Raw genomic sequence first — 26,433 nt, forward strand, 5'->3', positions numbered from 1 at the left:
TTCTCTTCTTGGGGCACTAAACGTGAGCCCAGACAGTGAGCGGTTTCTCTCACGCCTCCCGATTGGCGGTCAGGAGGATGAGCGTTGTTGGATGGACTGCTCTTTCTTTCCCTAGTAACTAAGCCACCCTCATCCCATGTCCTCTTCACCTGTTCCAGAACAGTCTTCCTTCTTGTGTGACGTGTAGTTCCAGATAGTGGCGGGTCACATGTCAGCGTCCTGTTTGCGCAGCCATGGACTCGGTGTTGATGGGAGACCAAGTGGCTTCAGGGGAGGCAAGCTCTCGGCCCTCCCCGAGATGACAAACTGGGGTCTCAAACAAGAAATTAGTTCCTGACGCCCATTCCCTGAGGCCTAATCCAGAAACTGTTGCCAAGAAACACAAACGTCATAGACCTGATGTAAGAAAGCCAGCCTGGGATGCAAGGAGAGGCGGGTTAACTGGTGCGGCATGAACGGCCCATGTACCCAACTAGAAGGAATACAAAGTGAACCCTAAATAGCTGAAATTCTTCTTTCTCCCCACAGAGTGTCACCCTTGCTCCACGTGCTTCCATAGCTTGGTCAGATGGAGCTGTCTGGGCCACAGATCTCACACATCAAGCCTGAAGAGAAATTACTCTGATTCGGAGTCAGTCAAAGGATCCCTGTGGTCAGCATTGGAACCTGGAACAAGGTGGCGTCTGCTTGCACATTTCATCTCTGGACCTTGATTAGCCATGGCCTCTCTCTTCTCCATGGCTTCCCTCTGCTCCTGCATCCTCTCAGCTCAGCTCATAAAAAGATGATTAGCTGATTCAAGAGCCCCAACTAATCCGTCTCTCTTTCCTCTATTTTCCTCAGCCAGCCCATCCCCATGGATACAAAGGTGGTAGAAGGACTTGCCTTTCTGTCCTCAAACCCTCGGTGTTTATTTTAGATGTGAGCTTCACAGCAGCATGTGTGGAACAATGGATAGTTTTTAGCTTAGTAAACAGCAAAAAATATAACATTTATATATATATATATATATATATATATATATATATATATATATATATATATATATATTTATATAATTATGTTTAAATACTTATAAAGAATAACTAACCTCGTTATTACTTTGGGCGACTACACAGATGACAGGGAGAGAGCCAGTTTAGAACAGATGAGTCCTGAAAGGTGGCAGTTCATTCAAACTGGGTGTGGAGTGTGTGTTTGGTAATGGTGTACAAGTTGGGTGGGGCTGAGGAATGGGCAGGGTGCCCAGCAGGGAGCCGGCAGAAGTTGAGGATGAAGTTGGATAAAATATAAATGAGGGAGGAGGGTCCTTGTACACCTATCATATTTCTCCTACTTTTAATCAACTGCCTACGATTCTTCCCTATTTGAGCTACTTGATGCAACAGGTGGCTCCTCCAGACCTCCTCCCGCGCTCCTCATAAGCTCCATGCTCTTCTTCATTCCAGGAACTGCCTTCCTCAGTCACCTTTTGTTTCCTTCCCTGGAGGACTCTCTTTCTTCCTGCCTCTAGGGTGGTAGGAGGGACTCCAGCAGTTACTGGTTCTCTTCTGCCTTGGGGTCTCGGCAGGTGCATTCATCCAGGTCACAGTCAGCAGCGAATGGGATGACCTGAGGGTTAAGGAGATGAGGTGGGGGAACAGCAACAACTGCCCGGAGGACATCTATGTGACTGAAGTTAAGATGATGGGTATAAAGCACACATTTCTAGGAACCTATAGCTCCTGTAACTCCTCCTTCTAAAGTTACCACTAATGTCTAAAACTGTTGCTGTTAATGTTTTTGTCATATTATTGTGGACACAAAATCTCTATCAAGTAGGTAAGATGAATGTCAGTGTTTTTTCTTCACCGAGAAGGCTAAGAGAGGTTGGGTGACTTAACCACAACACACCACCTGGAAAACCAAGGCCCTATCACCCAGGTCTAGGACTCTGTGCCTGGATGTGCTTGGAGCAATAGGACCATCTTGGCATCTTCATAAGCATGAGGCTTGCCTTTCTTGAATCAAGGATACACTCTGGCTTGATGAAACAGTGCATCTCTCTACCCACTGTTTATGGCTAGACTGCCTTCCTGTTATGTAATTATCTCTCCTTCATGCCAGACATGGTCCAAGAAAGTCTGCACTGTTGGCATTTCTATCAATAGATAAACACACTTTTGGGATGTCCATAACTAGCTTCAGAGAGATTGGGGCATTCAGGACACAGGATGTAAAGTGGCAGAGATTATACCCTTTGGCATGGACAATCAAATGAGATAAAAATAGATGTGTTTTAATGGTCCAAACACACTGGGCAGAAATACCATCTCTTGCATATTTCTGATTCAATAAATTGGCCAACTAGCATCAAATATCTTTGGAGGAATTTTTTTTTTCTTTAATCCACATTATTGCAAAATTTCAGCCTATTGAATTTTACAGGCTTAGCTTAAGCATACTTGCTAATGTAATAGAAACCAGATAAATAGGAATAAAAGGCATTGAGAGGAGAACCACTGTTCAGGATATGATCCAGGAGGACTACAGGTAGTTTGTGGTGGCCATTCAACATATGTTTGCAATATGCTTATAATATACTTTATAGGATTATTAATTTAATTGTAAAGATTAATAACTGGATATTACTTCCTGCATCTCTGTGGGGTGGAGGCCATTATTTCCTAACTACAAAGATGTTTCCTGAAGGTTAAGCAGGTGTGAGTTTCTCAGGAGCAATAGCCAGGGCTTTTCTGAAGGAGGTACTGTACTGACAATTAGAGAATTAACACTTTTGAAGGAGTTATCCTAAAAAACCACTATCCTTAATCCTGTCACTTTAGAAACCCTGTGATTGTTCATTGTGACTCCTTCTTCTTGACTGTTGAATAAAAACAAATTGTGATATACCAAGGAAAGAAGGAAAACTAGCCAATGCACCTGCTTCTTTCCTGGGGTTGTCCCACCCCCACCCCCTGGGAGGCCCTCACTTACCTTCTTGGAGGAGAGTGTGGAAGAGCAGCAGTCACCCCCATCGTAATGGCAGTAGGCTCGGTTGTTGATAGTATCACACCAACCATCTGCTTGGAAAGGCTGGCAAGGAGGTGAGAGTTCAGTGTCCAAGCCCAGCTCCATCTCCTCTCCCACTCAGCCTCGCCCAATTTAAGCTGCGAACTCAGGAGATATTATGGAAGAACACCCAAGGGGCATGACACAATTGACCTCCCATTCTAAGAAGTTAAAATCTCAAGACCATCAGGCCTAAGGAATGATCAAATTTCACCTGCAGAGCCTGCACCTGGCCTACTCAGGGGTCCAGAATGTTCGTCTGAACTCCTTGATGAATTGTTTCATATTCTTGTAATAACAGGCCCTTATATCATGTAGGCTACAAAACAGCTTCACACATTTCATTTTATTTTATTTTTAATCCTCACTAAGGGATATGTTTTCACTGGGTTTTAGAGAGAGAAGAAGGGAGAGGGAGAGAGAAACATCAGTGTGAGACACATCGATCAATTGCCTCCCACAGTTGCCCTGACCAGAGATCAAACCTGAACCTGGGCATGTGCTCCAACCTGAAATCAAACCCACAGCCCTTCAATGCAAGGCAGAGCTGGCTTTAAAACTCCTGTGATACCAGTGAGGAAGTGGAGATGCATAGAGATGACAAAGATTGCCTGGGGTCTCACAGCTAAAGCAGAGTTTAGGATCAGCAGTCATGTATCTTGATGTTTTGGTGCTTCTCACAGACTATGACTTTCACCCCTTCTCCTGGCACTTGTACATAGGATCCTATCAGTCCTACGGTGCTATGAAGACTCAAATGATGTCTGTCCAGAGTGCAGTGGTTCTCGGGCCAGGACACCCGTGCTGGAGTAGAGATAGTCCAACCTGCATAACCACTTGTGCACAGCAGCTAGACATAGGGTTATAGTAGAGAAAGCTAAAACATTCCCATTCACTGCTCTTACTGCTTCAAGTTCATAGAAGCTAAAATGGGAAAAGGGCCCAGGCCAAACCAGAGTTAATGGAGTGTTTCACCCCAAAAGGCAATGTGTGATAAGAATAGCAACAAGCGGTTAAAAAAGTAGCTCAGCGGCCCAATGCATTGCTTCTATCTGTGTTTTCCGATGGTCTTCAGCTCTACAGCAGCAGTTCTCAACCTGTTACGACCCACAGGTTGAGAACCACTAGCAGGGTCACCTAAGACCATCAGAAAACATAGGTATTTACATTATGATTCATAACAGTAGCAAGATTACAGTTATGAAGTAGCAATAAAAATAATTTTATGGTTGGGGGTCACCACAGCATGAGGAACTGTATTAAAGGGTCGTGGCATTAGGAAGGTTGAGAACCACTGCTCTAGAACCACTCGTGGAGGGCAATGGTGGCCCACAGCTTCCTGGAGGTCACGGCAGCCAGCCCACCCACTCGATCACATCAGCCAGCCCACCCACTCGATCACATTAGCTCTCCCCATCCTGAGTGATGCCCAAATGCAAAGTCTCAGGAAACATCTCATGGTCAGATTCTCTGTCCACAAAACAGTCAATAGACTCCTGAGTCCTGAGGCCACCTTCCAGTTTACATGTTCACATCACTTTCCCCCACCCTCCTTAAATGTCAAATAGAAGGACTGTTCTCTATTTTGCTGTGCTTTGATGAGACAGATCACTAAACTGAAATTAAAATTTAAAAAAAGTCCATTAAATAATTTTTAGCAATTAAGTTACATCAGAACGAGCTCATCCAAGATATTACTTCAGTGTTTTGATTTACTCTACAGGGTCCCGAGGTCACTTGAGCATCATTCCAGATGTGTACCCCTTTGCCAATCACCAAAAAGCGGCTACTTGTGGGGTGGAACTCAACAGGTGTTGCACAGCTGCACAATAATGTCCACAGTGAGCCGGAAGTGAAAATGAATTCTGTTTTCAACACGGGCCTCACCAGGCTTAAGAGAAAAGATTCCAAGAGGAGCATCTGTCTTTGACATGAAGCCAGGTCTCTGGCTCTGGAGAATGGGGAATAGATACACCATCAGGATCTGGGTCCCCACTGCAGCCAAGTAATTGATCAAAATACAGCTACCTGCATCCTAACACCTAGCAATGCCCGGAGGTCCTCCCTGGAGGACCAGATACATCTATGGAGATTCCCCCCCAAGTTTTTCTTTTTCAAGTGTTTGGAGTTTATTTTCTCATATAACGTGACATCTGTTCCTTTTCCTCCAACCCTGACTTATCATTGGCACAACATCATCGGTTCCTCCTTTCCTTTTCAGCCAGTTGTCTATAAAAGAGACCACCCAAAATACTTTTCCCACACATAAAAGTATGGTTGCAGTATGGACAGCTTTAGCATTTGGATGAATAAAGGATCCAGGGGAATCTTTCTTTCCTAAGTGCTCCCCAAGCATGGCTTCTCACCTCAAGAACATGAGGGAGGACACACAGAGAGAAGTGGTCTAGGTGACCTTCTAGGCCCCACTGCACTTCCACTGCCACAGCCCAGACAGGCTTCCTACAAGCTGCTGCTGCTGCTGCAACTCTGCTCTTAGAGGGTCATCTGAGAAGAGAAGGGAATATGTAAGAAGGAGCAGGAATGCAGAGAAAAGGTTGGAAAGACCCCAGTATTTAACTTACTATATACCTATTAGAATTAATTGCTCTTCCCCCAACCTGCCAAAAACAACTTCTCCACCCGAAACAAACAGAGGCTCCCATGGCAATATGGTCCTGGGAAGCTGAGAATGGAAAAAAATGGGAAGGGAAAAATGACTAATTGATCCCAAGTTTTTAAGCTTCTGTAGACTAGATGGAGACGGGAGAACAAAGTCTCAGTCCCAGAAAGGTGTCCAACCTGGGGAGGCACTCCTTCCCGGGAGCTTTCCCAAGGGAGGGTGCCAGAGGCTCAGTGTCTCTGCTGTGTGACCACCGATGGCGCCACAACACCCACCCCTACGCCCCATTCCTCCAGTCACATCAGAAAACAAAGTGTATTTTTCAAATACCTGAGCCTTATTCCTTTAGAAGCCACATTTTCATTTTAACCCTTTTTGACAAAAGAGAACCTGTATAAAATGTCTATTTCACTGACTTCTAATAACTTACAGAATATAGAGTCATCGACATGAACACTGAGAGCGCGCGCGCGCGCACGCACACACGCGCACACACACACACACACAACACAACACAACACAAACCCAGGCCTGTCTCTGGCTTCTTGGAATCATACTTTAAGTGAATGGGTGAGTCTGAGAGTCTGGGTTGCTCTTCTCATGACCTACAAGCTGGATGGGCCCTATTGTAGTTGCTGGAAGGCCTTTCCTGCCAGCCTCTCTGTGCTAGTTGTGTTCCAGGCAGATGTGGCGGCCAAATAAATGGCTACATGTAAATGAAGGAATACGAAGAGGAAGGTGCTCAGTCTACCTTACCTACTAGTACACTGCTTTGGAAACTTCTCAAATTGTCTTTACAATTTCTCATGTTATGTTTTCAGGGAATAAGCTGGTTAAGGTTTTGCTGGGGAGTTAACCCTAGAGATGGTGGCCTTGTCTGTTGTCCATGGTTGTAGTCACTTATGGGGTCGGTCAACATTCTTTATCCCACACTTACAGGTGCCGGGCACTGTTACAGGAATATGTAAATGAACAAATAAAACATGTCTCTGGCCCTGCAGAGACCCCATAGTGAGCAGGTATCACTCACTCCCACGATGAGTGCTGGCACAGAATGAGCAGAAAAGACAGCCCTAATTCAGAACTGGGGGGCGGTGTTGGCATGAGCTCTCAGGGGCTAGCTCTACAGTAGCCCTTGTGGAGGATGCACAGGACTGGATGAGAAAGGAAGAGGAGCCTGAGAAAATTGTCGAGGGATGAAGGAGAACACAGAGAAGTGGGTGGTCCCAGACTGCTTAGCACAGGGCCTGCCCTGGAAAGAGTTCTGACTGGGTGGCTGGTAATGCCTCTACGACTTGAATCAGACTAAGGATATTTTTCTCCTACAGCTTGCAGAAGTCAGGCCACATGTATGTGTTAGAAAGGTTAGTTTAGACTTCAGATCTTCTAACCGACAGGCTGGGCTCTCAGCCAGAAGTGACTGTATCACTTAGGGAAGGCATAGGCAGAATCCTGATTAAGCATCTTGAGGAGGGTTATGGACCAGGAGAAGATGTGATCAAGTGTTTGCCTGAGGCCTAACACATTTTCTTTCACCCACACCAACTCCCACCAAAACCCTCTAGTGATGTGAAAGACAAATGAGCCCCATGCCCACTTCCTCGCATTGATTGGGCTGCACCAGGCCCAGGAGAAGCCCACTGTCCAGGACAGTTCTGAGGCTGAGCCCAAGGGGGCCCCTGTTGCAGATACAAGCTGTGTGAAAGCATACTACTCTTCTGTGTGTGCTAATTCTCTTTCTTCTGACTCTTCCCTTGAATGGTGACCTCTGGCCTGATTCTTCTTACCGTATTTTCCGGCATATAAAATGACTTTTGAAACGAAAAAAAGCCTGCTCAGATTGGCCAGAGTCAGAGAGGTGGTCTATTAAAAAAAGAACTGGTGTTGCCTCGGAAGTGGGGGGGTAGTCTTATACAGCGAATATAGGACTAAACCTATGTTTTAACTGTGAAATTAGGGGGTCGTCTTATATGCCGGAAAATATGGTACTCTTCTTTTGCTGCGTGGATCTACCTACCGTGTCCACACTGCCTGGGATCCATGACAAGGCACTCTTAGCATCTCAGGGCCAAAACTTGAGAAGTGTTTGAGGTTACTCAGGGACCCTTGACAGCTACAATGCTTTTTGCTTGTTTTGTTGTTTTAAGGATCATAGATACATGAAATTCTAAGGCGTAATGGAGATTTGAAGACCACTTAAGCACAAAATTCCCATTTTACTAATGTTGAAATGGAGCCTTAAAAAGGAGACATGTCCTGCTTGCAAGGCCAGTTAGTGGTAACCCTGGGAACTGAGCCCAAATGTCTTGATTCTTGACCTGATTCTCTTTCTACAAGACCAGCCTCCCATGATTTGATGATTTCATTAGTCTTTTATTGATTGGGAATGCAGGTTGAGGTAAATTCTCTTGGCACCTCTATAACAAGAAATTAGGTACAAAGGCATTAATCATGAAGTAATGCCAGACATCCAACATGGAAAGTGAGAAAGGGTCATAGGTATAAAACCTGAATTCCCCTGAACCCCCACAACATCACTTCCCATTTTCTCAGTGATGAGTCCAAGTTTACCCCCAGCAAGCGCCCTGGCACGGGGGCTCCTTCTCATCTTGGGGCTGGGTTGGCCCACATTGGCAGAGAGGCTGACCCCCCCACCCCCATGGAAGCAGCACCATGCTCCCCTTCCATCAGCAGATGCCTGCAATGCAGAAATGTTTGTTTCTAGCCCCAGAATGCTACAACCAGGAGTGTCTCTGCTCGCTGCAGGCATCTGAGGAAAGAGGAAATGAAGTCCTGCCACTCCTCCTGGGTGCACCCCTTGAGGTGGAAGGTGCCAATGAGCTCATGTTGGTGGGTTTGTGACAGTCTTCTTGGGAAATGTAAAACTAGGACAGCTACGCTGAAGTGGACTGAGCAGGAAGAATCCCTTCCAAACAGCCTCCTCTGGAAACCCTTCCCTGCTTCCCCGACACAGAGTGCTCTCCATGCTTCTGTGTTACTCCGGTAACTTTTATGCATATCCGCCTTGTAGAACTCAACCCTCTGAATCAAGGGCCCGGGGCCCAATTTTTTCTTAATCCCAGAGACTAGTTCAGTGCCAACACACAGTAAGTTCTCAACAAATAAACCAATATGATGGTGGCTACCTACATTTCCTATGCATACATAGGAAATGAAAAGGCCAGGTCCTCCTTTTCATGATTCATTGACTCTAGAAAACTTACTAGGCCTGCTGCTTTATAAAAATCACATAACTCAGAGACAGGTCCAGCTGGCAAGGGCACATGTCCTTTTCTTTTTCTTTTCTCAGTATAAACCTAGACACTATAGTCAGATATTGGATTTGAGATAGAAAAAAAATACACATACACACACACACACACATACACACACACATCTTACCAGGTGTAGTATTGGTATATGCTCATTTCTGAGTGGGAATAGATAGTAGAATATACCATCTAAAAGTTCTCCTTTTATAAAGAACCCCAACATGTTGGATTGAATTTAACACTATCCTCTCAGTTGTACAGCTGGGATAATGAGGTCCAGGGCCAAAAATAAGAAGCAGCTGAAAACCAGAGAAGGCAAGGCAGTGGAACTACGGCTGTACCAGGGATGTCTGCAGATTCCTGTCATCAGGTGGCTGGGTTTTAATAGCCAACCAGGAATAGGGGCCTAGGTGTGGGGCCTCTGCAGGGTGGGGAACTTCTACGTGACTCCGTTAGTGTTGGGAGAAGATGACCCTGAGTGAGGGCTGACATGCATGGCATAGTCAGATGGCAATACTGCCCAGGCTGGAGAAAGGGAATGATGGTACACATTCTGGTGCATGGGCAGAGGGAAGCAGCCTTGTGTAGTGGCCCTGAGACGTGAGGTCTAATCTGATGCTCCATTGTGCTTTACTGGTCCATGTGAGCTTCACCCTCTGCCTGTGGAAGCCACAGATCACCAGAAGAAGAAAAAAGCATGTGTATACCCTTCACAGAGAAATCTGATGATAACCAGCTTATCTGTCACCAAAACCAAAGCACAGTCTTATACTAGACATCAGAAAACGGTGCAAATCTCTCCCAAGAGAAACAGCTGGAATGAATTGAGATCAAACAAATAAAAGCAAACAAAGTAAGGTCAGAGGACTTCTTTCACCTGCACTGTTTTCATCTGCTTCAAGGTGCCTAGTTGAATAGCTCTGGACAATGATCAGTCTGCTAAGCATAGTGACTGAAGGCATGGGAGGTGGTGTTAGGTAAGCCTATGCCCAGGTTGCAGCTTCCGTCACCGCTGGTTAGGCAGCAGTGCCGTCATCTGTGGATGAGCAGAATACCCACTTTGTAGGGTTGTTGCAAGGAATAAATGAGCAAATGGAGGTTAAACACTCAGCCCACAGAAAGCATTCAATGAACCCCCGTTTCATGGAGGTGCCAGGAACATGGCCTGTGCTTTTGCAATTGTGGGCGGGTGTCGAAGTTCCCTTCATAGACATTCTGGTCAGAAAAACATCCGGATTCCGCCAGCAGCATCCAGAGTCAAAGCTGTGGATGCTCCTTTCCCTGCGAGCCTCCTGCCCCATTCATTTCACCAGAAAGGTGCCCATCTGAGTCACGGAGGCGTGTCAGGGGACGAGGGAAATGGCCTGGGACTTAGGAAAACAGTGGGAAAGGCCTGGCTGGCTCCTGGCACCTGTGTCTCTCCTCAAACCACCGTGGAGACATGGAGACGTGGGTGTCTTAGCCTCTGAAAACCCCCAGCTGTCATTGACACCTCTGCCCTTTCGTGTGCGGGGAAAACAGGAAGGTGAGAGGCTGGCTGGGACTCGCTCTCCAGCCAAGAGCAACCTCCCAGCAGCCCCTTTCATTTGACTGCAAATAAAGACCTGCAGACCAGACTTTCCACCTGACTCACACACACACCCAACTTGTTTCCCCATGTAGTCTCTCCTCTTGACCCAACGTAGCCCCAGACCTTCTCATCCTCCCCAACAAGGGTGGGGGTCAGATCCTCAAGGGTGAAGACAGGGCAGAGGATGCTCATGTGAGACTGCATTTATCCTAAAAAGATCTGCTCAACACAAGAGCCCTGCTTCTCAGAGTGAGAGCCAGGAGAAGAGAACACCCCTCTGTGGGCCCTTGCCATGCTCTTTTGGAGGCTTAGAAACAAAAAGACACAGCCCTCCTGCCCATCTGTGAGTTGTGCCACTAAGAAATGCTACTGTCACCAGTCACTGCTATGGGTCAGAGTGTTACCCAGAGGCATCACCCAAGGTACCATGCTCTGTGCCCTTGCTCTTATATCTCCTGCCCCCACTTTTACCAAAACTGCACAAGACTGTGAAGGACCCAAGTAAAAGTAAAAAACCCTTTACTTTTTCAGCAAGTCTCCACAATCACTCTCAAGGTCACTGCCTGGACCTGAAGCATCAAACCCCAACTCTGGGTCCTAAACAAACAAAATCCTCGAAACTCTTTTTTCACCTCCTGATTCCCTTTTTTCTGGAGCAGCTGACCAGCGTGGTGGGCTCAGCCAGGTTTTACAAAGCCAGAGATTCCCATCCCTTTGCTATCAAATTCTGATTTCAGGGCAGCACCAACCTGCCTCCTTCTGGAACCACAGAAGGTGGGAACAAAGTTTCCCAAGATGCCATCTGGTGACCTTGGCAGCAGTCCCCCTTGTGGCCTGGTGCTGGCTCCCAACAATAATGACCTCCTCTCAGACGTCACACTCTCCCTTGCAGAACTGGGGAGCTGTTAATCTCCTGGTTTTGTTCTTGTTTTCATGGCAGGAATGGCACAGGTGGCCTGCAAGTTCTCGCAACACAGTCTTGCTGCATGGCATTTGGCTTCTTTAAAAAAGGAATGGATTAACTGCTGCTTATTCCCGGAATCTTTTGCCTCCTTGCCAGCTAACTGAAGCCAGCCTAATGCATTTCAAGGTCAGAGGTAGAAACTTTGAACACCAGAGCTTGAACTCAGCAGGGGCCATGGGGTCAGAAGCACTTCCCCTTTGTTCCCGCACTCTTCCTATTTACTTCCCTTGGCAATAAATCCCCCATAGACGCACATTTCCTGACATGACCTAGTAGATGCCTAATGAGTATTTGGTGAGACTTGTGGGCCCCCGGTTGACTTTATAAACAAAGGAGGCAGAATACTTTTTGCTTTCCACTCCTCCTGCCTTTCCTCCGGGATAAGGTCCCTTTCCTCTGTCTTGTCCCCTGGCCTCCCCAGATATCTGTTTCCACTATGCATTACTCTCTCTAAAATGTCATCTGCTAAGAGCCTAGTGTGACCTTCCAGGTACAGGCTCAATAACTTAGACTCTGAGAACCCAGCGTAAAGATGCAGGAGAATGAAACTGAGCCACTGGCACCTTGTGAGCAGGTGGGACCTGCTGCCTGGCCGCCAACCCCTCTGCAGGGGGTTGCTCACCCAGGTCCTCCTTTCCACGCCTCTGCCAGGCCCACGCCCCATTTGACAGGAGTATCAGGCTACACGTGCTGTTCCAAGCTCACACAGCTCTGGGAGGGGGAGGAAACACCAGCCTGAGGAAGCAGGAGTCAGAGGTGCAGAACCCGCCACTAGGAGGAAGGGAGGAGAAGCCTGTGGCTCCAGGTGGGCTGGGCACCCAGCCTCTACTTCCCTCTGTCTCTGTCTCCAGCTTCCCTGGCCGTCCCGAAGGAGGTTGAGGCAGGCCTGAGCAGCCCCGCCACACGAGCTCACTGCCACCCCGCATCCCCGCCATACACACACTCCTGCCAAGCAGCTCCCAGGCATGTCTTGGCTCCCAGGCCTGCCCGTGGAAGATGACTGGGAATGCAGACTGTGGGAGGAAATGACAATATTCATTGTTTGGATTAAATATTTTTTTTGGCCCTCCTGCTATTTGCTGAGCCGCCTATTTTTCCCCAACCCCATTCTCTCTCATTCTTTCCCTCTTTCCTCCTTTCACCCCTACCCCTACCTCGTTTTCTTCCTCAGCAATCAAGTATACATAGAGAAGCTTCCAGGAGAAAGACTCCTAGAGCGGGAAGAGCTGTTTTAGGAAATCAGTGGTTCACAAAGCCTTTCGCTGTTCTGATACCACACCCAGCTCTTTACAGAGAGGTTTCACCTTGGGGTAGAGCTGCATCTACACTGCTTCCAGTTTTCGCAAGTGTTCATGGGATATAACTCACAATAACCCAGGGGGGTAAGTTTTATTATCATGCCCGTTTTACAGATGAGAGAAAACAAGTCCCAAAGCGGTACGGAATCTGCCTGAAGAGAAGATGTAGAGCCACCGTCTGATGCCCAGGCCTGTGCTGTGACCGCCCTGACATGGATGGTTAGATGCCTTCAGCATTATCTCCAGTTCGCAGTCCTGTGCTCCTGGTCCAAACTCTCCTTCAAACTATGAGCATAATGCAGCCACTTTCCGCCTGAGGAAAGCCAGTGTCACAGCCATGAGAGACGTACCACGGAGGATAGTTAACTTTAAGACAATCCCACAGGCCCGGTATGGGCTGGTGCTGGAACCCTGGGGTCTCTGACGGACCCGAAGTTAATGTGACCCCTGTACAAGCCAGCACAGTAGGCTCTGCACGTGACAAGGTCTGTCTCAAAGAGTCTCTGGCAGCATCAGCACCAAATAAGGCAGCATAGGAGCAGTTTCTGAGACAACAGCGCAGAAACCACAGGCCAATAAGAACTCATCCCCAGCATAACAGATGGCACCGCAAAGAGCTACAGGAGGTCAGAGTAGGAAAGGGGCAGGACAGTTCAGAAGGCTTTATGATACATGTGCAATTAGGCTTCATCTGTGAGGGTGGACAGGATTTGGGCAGAGAAATGGGGAGAAGATTCCCAGAAGGAGGGTACATCCAAACCAAGATTTCAATGCAAAAGAGAAGATATACCTGTGGTTTTCTGCCTTGAGGATTAATGGGCCAAGCTTGGAACTAGGTAAAAATCTCCATCCAGACCAGAGGAATCTAGTCCTTGTCCCAGAGACAATGGGAAGTGATGGAAAGTTATTGTTTTGGAGGTGGTTGTTTTTTGCTTTTGAGCAGAAGATAATAAAAGCTGAGCTTCAAAGGTTAGATCTGGGAACAGTGAGGAGTGTTTAAGAGAGAAAGGGAGGGACCCAGAGCAGGTGAAAGATGACTTCAAGCATGTCTGAACCAAGAACAGAATTGGCTGGTTGTAATATAGAAAAGGAAAAAGCAGACAGGAGGGGGATTTGCAAAGGAAAACAATTGGGACTTGGTGAATGGTCATATTTGGGTAGAAGACCAAAGGAGATGAAAGTCTGTCTATGACAGTTGGCTTTTCTCAAAAAATTGTATCATTAAAAAAAAAAAAAAAAAAAAAAAACAAACCAAAAAAGCTAGAAAGAATCCTTCTGAAACCTAAGGACTGGGTCATGGGCAACAGAGGCCAAGCCGTCAGCAGACGCTGCCCTACCTCACAAGGAGACGTTGTACACATTCCCTTTTCCATATAAATACAGGCTTGAAGGTCCACACATTTTCGCTCCTGTCTGATGTCTGCCAGGCTTTCCCCACAACTTAGACATGACTATTTTATTACCCCCAGCCACTTCCAGCACCAGCTGAGTGGAGGAATGGCAGGAGGGAGGTGTCATGTTTATTCTAGAAGATTCTCTTGCCAACAGTCTTGTTGCTTTTAGCCTCAATCTGATGTTCAGTGCCTGTGTCTATCAACAGCGCCAGTTGTGGGGCTGATTATTGTGGTTCTCGTCCTCAACCTGTCACGCCATCCTGGGTTGTCAGCCAGGCTGTTCTGTGTTCTGTTAATTGGTCAATCCATCCAGTCTCACTTGCATCCATATGGAACCCATTCTCCATGCAAGTGTCTCGTTTACATTCCCTTTATCTACGGGATGCTTGTCTGTGTATCTTACTCACTCATCCACTGAGCGGCTGCATCTGTTTCACAACATGTTCCCTGGTCTCATCTCCTCGGTTTCCAATCCTGGTGGAGCAGGGCTCATGAGCACGCCTCCTCTTTCTCCTCTTGCTCTGGCTTAAAACTTGCAAAGCCCAGGGAGGTAGCCTAAAAGGTGGCCAGCATCTCCTGGTCATATCTCCACTGAGTTTTCTAAAAGCCCATGCATTCCTAGTTTATGTGTTGTTTATTTGTTTTTAATCTTCCTACCAGTTTCAACCCAGGGTCTCTGGACTCAGACCGCCTGGGTTCATACCCTAGCCCCACATTTGGACATTAAAGCAGCCCCTCAGTATCCTCATCAGTAAAACGGGAATGATAATAATGGGAATAATTCCTGTAGTAGGCTCCTGGCACACAATGAACACTCAATGAAGTTATACTGTGAGACTAGGAGAAAATCCCTTGTTTCCTGAGTACACTGAGCCCGAATACTTGGGTACTGATGGCTCCTTGTCGGGGAAGATTGACAGTAGCCCTCCTAAAAGTAGCCCTCCCTCATCATTCTTCATCTCTCATAACTATGACCAGAAATCCCAAGGACTTCACTGTTCACCAACTATGGGGACAGAATGACTGTATATAGCATGCCTTAAGCAGACAAAATAGCCTAGCAAAGTTCTCTGAAATACCAATCACCTCTCTTCTATTCCAGTACTGACAGTGAGCTATAGCAGCAATGCTGTGTCAAAGTCTGTCCTTAGTTCCTAATCTCCTTTTTATTCTTCCCATCATCCCCACCCCCATGCTGGACTCTGCTCCCTCTGACCACACTCCTAAGCAATGTATCCACCCTACCATAGCATCTGCCTTTGGGAAAGCAGCTGACATACTGAGGGGTCAATGAAAAATATGTATCTGCAACTCAATAAAAGATAAACATTAAGGCAAAAAAGTGACTTTAATTGTGGAAAGTTGGAAATTTTGTGAGCCACATAGAACAGATCAGTATTTGGTGGATAAATAAGGGCAGCACCTCCAAAATCACATAGTGGAGGTAGCCACTCATTAAACAAAATTGAGAAACCCAGCTCTGGGTATCAGGGTATTTCCTGCCTGGTAAAGTGAGTATAAGCAAAGCAAAACACACGTTGCTATGACTGAATGGTGTTGCTCCCAAATGCATATGTTGAAACCCCAACTCCCAAAATGTTGGTATTTAGAGGAGGGGCCCTTACGAGGTAGTTAGAGGATTTCATGAGGGTAGGGCCTCATGATGAGATTAATGCCTTTCTAAGAAGAGACACCAAAACTTTCCCTCTCTGTCTTGTGAAGACACAGTGAGAAGGTGGCCATCTGCACACTAGGAAGGGAGTCTCCACCAGGAAACAAAACCTACCCACACCTTGATCTGGGACTTTTCAACCTCCAGAAATAAGAGGAATAAATGTCTGCCTGTGGAAGCCACTCAGTCTATGGTATTAGGTAATAGCAGGCCACACTGTCTAACACACGCATTATTCGGAGAACTTATTAATTTAGTTATTTTTACTGACTTGTCAACCCAAAGAGTTCCCAGATATCCTGTCTGAAAAGAGGGATTATGAAAGGAGGTAAGAGGGGGGACAGCAGGAAGCATGGAGCTCACTAGATTCTGCTATTCAGTTATTGCAATTCTGGATGGGCACACAGACCTGAAACCAGGACAGGTGAGCACAGCCAGCAAGCCAGGCAGGCTGCAGGCACTTTGGACTCAGCTGAAGTATTATCAGGAACAGAAGTGGTTCCAAGGCTAGACCATTCCAGGAAACCTACAGCTCTGCAGACATGCACCACCACGTTTCATATGCCTCCCTTTAGAAAGACTTCAGTTGAATCTAATCTCGTTTTCAATTAGTGCTCACATCGCCTGGTGAGGCAGGTTTATATGATTATCTATATTCCATTGATGGGGAAAATGAGACCAAGGGCCATGGCCCAAGGACACTTGGGGAATGAGCAATAGAGGTGAAAATTAAACTTAAGCATTTTAAACTTCCAAACCGGCACACAAGGGAGAGGACATTGGGGGAGAGATTTCTCCTCTTTGTTCGGGATCTTTCACATCTGGATAATGCATATTCAATTTACTACTTGGTTTCTCTCATTAAAAAATAAAATAGTAACTACTTCTGAACCCCAATATGTCATATTCAATGCATAATACGTTTTTCAAATAATATACCAGGAGCAGCCAAAAGAAAAGAATAAAATGAGGATTACTTAGCCAATTGTGAATATTAATGGACTATTTATAAATGTTTAATATTAAACTAGATTATGGATGGTGGATATAAATACAGAATTAAATATGCCTCCTGACCTCTAGACACTGGTTTAACTGGACATTCAAAATATGTACACTAACAAAACACAAACAGTACACAGTTCTAACTGCACAGATAAGAGAAAGCTCTTCTCATTGCTAATAAATTGTCGGCTGAGCGTATCTCACAACAAACTGAGATATTTCTGAGACAGGAGCCCGCTCCAACCCAGTTAACTTCATCTTCACCTCCTCTCTTGTCATCAAAACCAACATCCAAATATTCACCATTCTATTGCAGAAAGTTTTGCACTGAGCCTCTTCTATCTCTTCTCTTCCCACTTCCTCAGTTCAGTTACTTTATAAAGTTCAGGTGAGAGATGATAAGGACTTTCACAGCCCAAATTTGCCACCATGATTTTCTTCCTAAAATATAAGTCTTATCATCTTTTCTCTGCTTACCTGATATCTCTGTGTTCCCCTGACTCACTGAAGTGGTTTAAGGTCATGTGACCATGTTCTGGTAAATGGGAAGGCAAGCAGGAAGGATGTGTTATTTCTGGTCCAAGGGACTCAAGGTTTACTGGCCTTTCTCTTTGTATTGTCTCTGCACCTTTGGAGGTAACCATGGAGACCACATCTTAAAAAGACAGAGGAATAAGATAGGCACTCTAGAGATCCCAAATGTTTCTGTGAGGGAGAAATCCATCCTCTCTCACGTTAAGTCACGGAGATTTCAGGGTTAATTTGTGACCACAGTATGCTCTGATTAATTCAGTCTATTTATAAGCCTCCATTGGATCAATACTGGCTACGGAATAAAGTCCAAACTTGTTAGCTTGGCACATAAGAGCCTGAGTGATCTACCCCCTAGCTCTTAACCTCAAAATCATGCCACACTTATTCATGTTTCCCGGATCTGTTTCACTAAGCAGGCCAGTAATATTTTCTGTGATTTGCCACCAGTGGTGTGGGTTGTTTGCTCTATTGACAGTATCATGGCAACACTTGAGTAGTACAGAAATTGGTATCAGAAGTGGGGTGCTGCCATAATAAACACCTAAAACACTGGTATTAGCGTGGTGTATCAGGAAGCAAGGAAATTATTTTGGGAAGCTATAAAACTGAAATAGCTATTTATGCAGTGCCAAGACATTTGATTAAATGTTTCCTGTAGTTGTGAGGACACTTACAATGTTAACTGCTACAACTTGCAGGTCAGAAAATTTACTTAACAACCTATTGGCTTTGGGTAAAGAGATTTAAAGAAGAACTTACTGGGATGAGCTGGTAGTTACTACCTTTACTTGATAAAGAGGGGAGCATAGAAAAGGCTGCTGCTTTGCCAGCAGAACCGGCAGGGAATCTGAGCACTAGGAATCACAGGACTTTTGAAGCCGAAACACAAGGCTGTTCCTTATCCCTAACTAGCCAGCAAAAGATAACGCTGAGAAATGCTCTGTATTGGAAAGGCCTTCCAAGACTGAAGTTAAGACCTAATTGCAGGCAAAGACCAAATCAAGGGGTGGACCATTACATGATTCGCTAAGACATCTAACAAAATTAAAATGGCACCTGGGGGAGCCTTGCAGCTGAACAAAGTGACTCATAGCAAAGAGACTAAGGATTTTGTCCTGGAGCCACCTCATAAATGCAGAATACCTATAATTAATGTGAGAATGAGAGAATAGGGAGGGAGGTAGAGGGAGAGAGAGGGGGGGAGGAAAAAAGGAGGGAGAGAGAGGAGAAGGACGAGGAGGAGGGGAGGAAGAGAGAGAAGAGAAGGTGGAGGAGGAAGAGATGAGGAGGAGGAAGGGGAAAAGAGACAAGCAGATCTTAAAAGACATGATGTGAGGACAGCCCTTGTAACATGAATTTGACTGAAGTTAAATAGATAAATAAATAAAGCTTGTGAGAGTTTAAGTACCAAAAGTTATCAGCCTAGAAGAAAATGGACTTCCTATAAGAAGAGTTTTGGTCCCCTCTATTACCAGGAGAAAGCAGGCTGAGAAAATTACTTAGCTTCCAAGAGGGAGATAGTCTGATGCTCTTTTTGTGACCCTAAGAGGATAATGGAAAAGAAAGAACTTCCAAGAGAGCAGAACCAAGAGCTATGAAGAACAACGGAATTAGGAGCTAAATCCAGGGATTGATCTAAAGCTATTAAATGAGTAGTAGGGGGGGTTGTAAATTTCCTCAGCAGGATTTAAGAATTGTTGTGGACCAGTGACTGTTACCTGCCTCTCATTTTTCTCTTTAAAAGGGAATATTTATTGTATTTGTCTTATTCGGCTCCACATTGCCCACCGGGTATAAGGAAGGCAGAGAAAGTGGAATTTTAAGTACAGATTACATAAATACTCCAGATTAACTTTAGCATTCCAGATTAAGAGAAGCTACATTGCAACCTGATGTAAATAACAGCATTCCAGATTTCAAGCCTAATGTGATAACTGGATAAGACCTTTGGACTGACTTAGGGTGAAGTGGGGTGAATCTGAGTATAGCAGATGTTTGTGTCTAAGAAGGCTAACTGACAGATGTTGTTTTATGTCCACAGTACCCTTTACTCTCTCTTCCTTTGACATGACTTCACTATCAGCAGACCGTGATTACTCTCTCTTCCTTTGACATGACTTCACTATCAGCAGACCGTGATTCCCCTTCCGACAAACTCTGGACTTGGCCGTGTGGTCTGCCTTGACCAGTGGACTGTGAGCGTGTGTGGCAGATGCTACATTGGACCAGAAGTTTGGAAAGCACTGGCATGCTTTTGCAGGCACATGGAGCATACTCGAACCCAACCCACAGTCTACAGCAGAACTACGTTAGTCAGCCTCCAAATGCATATAAGGAATAAATATTGTTATTAAAAGATATCGCTAGTTGGGGATTACTTGTTAGGCAGTATTATTACAGAAAAACTTGATGACTGCATCTTGCCATTTCCGTCCACATCACACCTTTGCCTTTCCATATACTCCTCTTTATCCTTCAAAGTCCACTTCACATGGTACCCCTCCATAAGACCTTCTCCACAAGAGTAAAAAAAGTTATTTGATAAATTTTCTATTTTCTCATACAACTTTGGTCATATCTTTGTATCAATATTCATGGGGTAGTAATTTAATTTTTTACCTCTATTGCATACTCTCTGCTTGGAACGCCTACTCATTTTTGTAATCTTGACACACAGTAGGCATTCAGAAAATATTACTTTAAGTGAAGAAATGAAGAAATGGATGTGAAGGAGTGACACGGTTTAATAACCATGGTGTAAGCTGGGAGAGGAGGCTATGGGGCGTCTACAAACACAGCCATTGGGGGGAGCAGCAAGCCTTTAGCTTTAGAAATGGTATGAGGCTCAGACCCAAAAAAAATCTGCATGAGTTTGTTTTTTCATGTGTTGGAATTTGGAACCCTAGATTCTGTAGCTAAGCTTGGGGAGGTGGGAAGATGCTTCCCATGCATGAAGTATTGTACATTCCTGGGTTAGAACATGTTTTCTTTGGGGGTTGCTGTGGTTTCTTTTTCTTTTTTCTTTTCATTTTTTTTCCAGCTTGGAAGCATCTAATGTTTGCAATAACAATAACAACAACAAAAATCTGAGGCTGGCCCAGCATGAATCAGGCGGGAATTTGTACATGCAGTGGGTGTAGGGGGTAGGGAAGGGAGGGTAGGAGGCCAAGGGAGGGGAGAAGAAAAGAAAAACACGGTTGCCAGGAGCTTTGCAGAAGAAAATGCCATGCAGAACACGTGGCTGGCACAGGGGGCAGCAACATCTGTTCTCGATGAGGATCCGGGTGCGCGGCTGTGTGTGCATGTGTGTGGAAGGAAACCCAGGCGCTGTGCTGCAGGAAGTCTGCTCGGGCCTCGGCCTCTCACCGGGGTTAGATCCGCTGCCAGCTTTGTCTTGAGAGGTATGCTACAGGCTCGAATGGGGCTATGGAAAACAACCCAGAGAAAAGCCACAAGCGCCTCTTGACCCACTTAAATCTTTCTCTTGCCAAGTTCTCATTACTGATCTTACATAGGAGGGAAAACAATGTACGTATAAGACTGAAAAGGCTCTGGAGAATCCACTGGGGAAACAAAAGGCTTACTTAGGATTCCTGGGCAGGGCTTCTGAGATAAGGAAGAGGCAATGAGTCTGTTCACAAAAGAGGTGCATAGTCTAAGCAGGCGTCTTCAAACTACGGCCCACGGGCCACATGCGGCCTGCAGAGGAGTCTGATCCGGCCCGCCAGGTTTTTTGAGCAGTGAGCGCAGCCGAGGTGTTACAGTAGGAATTAGTAGTTCATATAGTCCGGCCCTCCAGCTCTCTGAGGGACCGTGATCTGGCCCCCACTTTAAAAAGTTTGAGGACCCCTAGTCTAAGGTTTCTTTTATTTGCCTGTTTTGCTTTATTTTTATTTCTTTTCGTATTCAGTTTGGTTAAGCATTCAAAAGCTTAACAATATTCTCTCTTATTCTTATTACTCTGTTCAATGAAATAGAGGGAAAATGAGGTGGAGGGTTTGTATTTCTGTGGACAGTGGGAATCCTTTCTTAAGGGGAAGCTTGTGGAGCAAGGTCACCCCAGCTGGAGCTGGGATACTGTCAGCAAACCTCAGATCTGAGCTGTTGTGTGACCCTTTAAACAGGAGTCTGATGTCCAGTTGGGTGCCTACTCTTGGAAAGGTGAGTCCTTTCCAAGAAGAGCCACAGAAAACCAGCTTGGAGCTGGAGGCCTGGAAGGAATCAGGCTGGTGGACAGGGGAGCAGAGGCTGTGCCCTCCTGGCCTGTGACAGTTGTGTGCACTGGTCCTGACCACTCCCTTGGTGGGAACACTGGTGGGCCCTTAGGGTGTGTGGCCTGCCTCAGGCTGGCCTCACTTCAGAAGCCTTTTCACACAGGGACAATAATAATGAAGATAATCCCGTGCACAGGTGTAGCATTTTTAGTGTCTACAATTTGAGAGCAAAAGAAGCTAAAAGTCGACCAAGGAAGACATCATTTTCCCATGGGAGTTAGTGATTGTGACTACTCCTTAGCCAGGGAGAAGAAAGGCAATAGATGGAGCCAAGCTTTCTCTCATCAGAGAAAGAGCTGAAGGAACCCAGGGAGTCCCAACCTTGCCCAGCTGAGAATCCCAGCCCTGGGCCACACTGACTGTGCACTGAACTCCACAGCAATGACACAAAAAAGTAGTCAGTAGAAAAAACTCTTCACGGTGTCAAGAAACTCATGGTCTACTGGAAATTTTTTTATTCTTCACAATTTAGCAAAATGTTTCTTTACCCCCACAGTAATCAGGCTGCTTCTTCAGGCTGTTACCCTCTTGCCAGTTCTCTCCGCAGGCTGGGGCTGCCCTGACCATCCTATCTCATTCAGCCACTAAGAGGTATTTACTGAGCATTTCCCATGTGGTAGTCAATATATACCATTGTCCCAAGGACTTGAGATAGAACAGTGACTAAAATAAAGTTCCATCCAGTGGGGGAAATAGACATTAACTCTAACAAGTAACTTAGTGATTAGAAAATAACAGTTCTATAAAAACTTAAACAGGTCTGTGTAAGTGAGCACTGTGTATTGGGGGATAGGTAGAGAATGAGGAAGGACATCTGTCATTGTTGGTCAGAAGGTCAGACAGGGACTTTGGGAGGGTGGGGTAAGCCACTGGAAGGACTTTCACTTTTGCCTTGAGTGAAATGAGAAATTACCCGAGGGCTTTAGTAGAGGGATGCTTAAAATGCTACATTTTAAGGGGACCCCTTTCACTGTTGTGTTGAGAATAAACTGTGAGAATACTAGTAGACAGGGTATCATTAGACCAGCTAGGACACCGTCGCAGTAATCCAGGTAGCAGGTGACACAGGTTAAGTGGTGAAGTGGTGGGATTGTGGATACCTTTTAAAGACTGAGTTAGTGGGATTAGCTGATGAATTAGATGTGGAGAGCAAGAGAATGAGAGAAATGAAAATGACACCAAGGATGTTGTCCTGAGCAACTGAGATGGACAAGTCAGCACAGAGAAATGAGAAGCCACTGCCCATGAAGTCCTTGAATTCTTCTGAATTCCATTTGTTACCCTACAAACCTTATCTCCAGTCATCGTTCTAGCTTCCCTACCTGCCTCAGAGCCAAAGGAATCTGTAACCTCTTCTACCGCCTTTACTTTGAGTCTCTAGTCTCTCAACAAGATTACTACCCAAAGCCAATAACTATATTCAAGTCTCACCCATATCAAAAGTCTTTTCAGGGACACTACTTTCCCCAAAGTTCCTGCCGATCTCACTCCTTGTACTGAGCTTAGAGAGCAGAGGGCAGGCACTACTAGTCTTGCAAATAAACCTACAGGTGCTATCTGATTTTTTAAAACTGGATTCATATATTACTTTTATACAATTAAAATTAAGTTTTAAAATATTATGCAAAAATATAGCTAATAATATCAGCAGAGCTGAGATTTAAATTCATTGGCCAGGAGTTGAAATGTGTACCCTTTCTTACACGTGCTATGATCTGTAAATAACTGCAATCTTTTGGGAGTGTCACCTTTTCTCTATTATTAATTCACTGGTGGGTAAGGCAAAACATAGATACACAAACATACAACATACACATAAGAGTGGGCAAAAGTAGGTTTATAATTGTTTGTATAAAAAATAATATATTAACAAATAATAATACAAAAAGAAACTCATGTACTCACAACTGTAAACCTACTTTAGTTAATCTCTGTATATATTTTATACACTTTGAAAAATAAAGCGTAAGAGATTTAATACACTATTTTGCTAGTGTTCAGTCATTATACAAACAATTATTTAATAAAATAATTTCACTTAAAGGAACATCTATTTTGGTAGGATGAATTAGAAACAATTCAAATGATATGAATTTTTCCAAAGTGTTTGTCCATATGATTATTTAATAAAAGCGTTATACAAATGACAATGATGGTAAATGGCAATGATGGTAATTCATGTCCCATGGAATTTAAGATCAGTCTCTGTGAATGACCTGCGTCAATGCTCAGTCTGCATCTAAAACACATTTTAGAAGCACAGTTAGAAATGTCAGTGGAGCAAAGCCCCCATGAAAAGAAGAAAGGGGTGGAATTATTTCTAGACATAACCTGATTATATCTGCTAGCTGCTAATTTTATAGCCTCAGCATAATGAATGGGAGGCATCTAGAAGGTCAGGCAGGTCAAAGAAAGCTGCATTTCTGTGATGTCAATTTTGCAGGAAAGTAGTATTTAAATTGTCTGCAAGGCTAGGCTAGACATGAAAAATCAAAACAACAGAAAAAATAAGGAAAAGCATGGAGTAAATCAGAAAAAGGGTGCGGTGGGAGGAGAGAAAGGGACAAGCCATGTCATAAAGAGAATTAACAGAGTGAGAAAGTGGCCCACCCAGGAGGCTGAGAAGACAAATGAAGCAGAAGGCAGCCTTCGGGAAGGAAGCCCACCAGGATGTCACAGTGTGGCTCCACGGGAGTTTCAGATGAGCATACATTCTCACGAATGTTGTTCATCTAGATGAGGTTTTCCAATTTGCACGGTTGTGCTTTTAATGTTTCATTAAAAAAAGAAAAATAGCGAGGAAAAAAAACAATGGTTTTTGCTTTCAAAATGAAAACCTCGTCCTAATTAACATTTGGAGCTGGGCTCTCAGAGATTCCAGCTGAGGGATCTGAAGTCAGGCCCTGCACCGAATGGGCCCCTGGACAAGCCTGCACACATGCCCAGATTTCCAGTCTGGTGTGCACTGCACAGAACTGGCAGCGACGTTCACAAACAGATCTCCGAGGGACTGGAATTTGGCAGCTGGTAGGGCTGAAAGACAGCTCCAACTTAAGCTAATTTTCAGATTTTCTCTGGATTTTAACACATCCAACACGTATTTAGATTTAGATTTGTAAGGACCTCCACTACCCTGACCAAAAGTGGAATAGCTGTCCCCAATAGCTGCTGGGCCATTGCTCTCCCCACTGTGATTAAACCCTTTTTAACTACCCCTTTCTATTCACAAATATTAAATAAGCTGGCAAGACAGTAAGAGAAAAGTAAGCCCATACGACCCATCCTCTGAGAGGCAGGGAAGACATGATTGTTATATCTGATTTGTAAACAGCTGAAATATGGCAAAAAGAAGTTTGATTATTGGCTAGTATTTACATGACAAGATATAAATAAAGGAAAACAAGAAAAGTTAGTAGACAACCTCACAATCCCATCATACCCAAGCAATCAACTTGGAATAGAACATTGGGGTTTCTGTATATAGACCTCTTTAAACAGAATCATTTTTCTCCTTTTAATAAGGAACTTACACATATTCAATGTGAGTGTTTTTTTGGAAGATGAGTAGCAATTCTATCTGGTCACAGTTTGAAGTTCAAGTCCTGGCCACTTACTAGAAGTAATCTGTGACTAATGATACAAAGGCATTCCTAAAGCCCAGTAACAAGAGATAAATCTTACAGGCAACCATGAGACAAGACTAGAAAGAATGCCTGAACAGGTTTCCCTCAGCAGCTGAGGGGAAGAGAAAGGAGAGAGGTTTGGAATCAGAGGGGGTCTTAGTCTTGGGTGTGTTCTTTAAGTCCCTGACAACTGTCACTGTTGGGCCATCTTCCTCAAACCCTAGGGCGGCAGGTCTCAAGCCTCAAGGAGCCTCGGAACCACCTGGAAGGCTTTGTACACTGGCTGCCAGACACCCTCCCCAGGGTTTCTGACCCCAAAATGCTGGGTGGGACCTGGCCAGGGGCCACAGCTGCCTCACCCACCGGGTTCTCTGAAGGCTCAGGTATGGCTGCCCTCACGTGGGAGTCCTAAGCCTCAGAGAACTCCCTGGGCCAGACTCTCAGAGGCCTTGAAGCATTTCCCTTGGAGAAGGTACCCTTCCTGCTTTCCCACAGGAGGGCCTGAGCCTGGTTTAACTGCCACAGGGAACATGGAAATTATACGTTGATGTTTCCCAGATACACATATGTTTTCACTTCACCTTTTAGAATAAAGAATACTCAAATTTATGGTTATGCTATTGGGTTTTACCACCTACAATTGAGCTGCACAGATATGATGAACTAGAATACTTTTATCTATCATCTATCTATCTATCTATCTATCTATCTATCTATCTATCTATTTATCTATCTACCTACCTATCTACCTACCTACCTACCTACCTACCTACCTACCTATTTTTCTTTCTCACATCTTGTCAGAAAATAACGAGGACTCAAGATCCTAACAAGAGATGAAGCCCTTTCTCCAAAAGAGCCCCACATCATCATAGTTCCCTAAGTATCACCATTGCTCAGGTATACTCTTCTCCCACCCCCTGACCTCTGATCAGTCTCATTGAGATCTGCATGCATGCATTCTGCACCCAGAATAAAACACATCATATAGAATAATGGGACTCTTAAGTCTAACTCCAACTCCTCTCTACTTTTTCTTGGTTCAAATTCTGGGCAAGAAAAAGAGGCTCTATAACCACTCAATTTTCATGCCATCATATCTACTTCATATCAATTATGAATTGCATCTCCCTCCCACCTCCTACATCCCATCAAG

At 45.0% G+C, this 26,433-nt stretch overlaps 1 protein-coding gene across 2 annotated transcripts in view; it reads right to left on the reverse strand.

The window, feature by feature from the left end:
• Positions 1–1,454: 1,454 nt before the first annotated feature.
• The window catches only part of PAPPA2 (pappalysin 2), a 295,333-nt gene continuing 270,354 nt past the window's right edge, over positions 1,455–26,433 (reverse strand). For both annotated transcript variants that reach the window (XM_045583190.1, XM_036442074.2), the window contains exons 22-23: positions 2,977–3,075; positions 1,455–1,611 (exon numbers count right to left, since the gene is read on the reverse strand). In XM_045583190.1, coding sequence (XP_045439146.1) covers positions 1,537–1,611; positions 2,977–3,075 — 174 coding nt within the window. In that variant the 3' untranslated portion in view covers positions 1,455–1,536. The remainder of the gene's footprint in view (positions 1,612–2,976; positions 3,076–26,433) is intronic.

Source organism: Pipistrellus kuhlii, unplaced genomic scaffold, assembly GCF_014108245.1.
Source record: "Pipistrellus kuhlii isolate mPipKuh1 unplaced genomic scaffold, mPipKuh1.p scaffold_m20_p_18, whole genome shotgun sequence".
Taxonomy (NCBI): Eukaryota; Metazoa; Chordata; class Mammalia; order Chiroptera; family Vespertilionidae; genus Pipistrellus; species Pipistrellus kuhlii.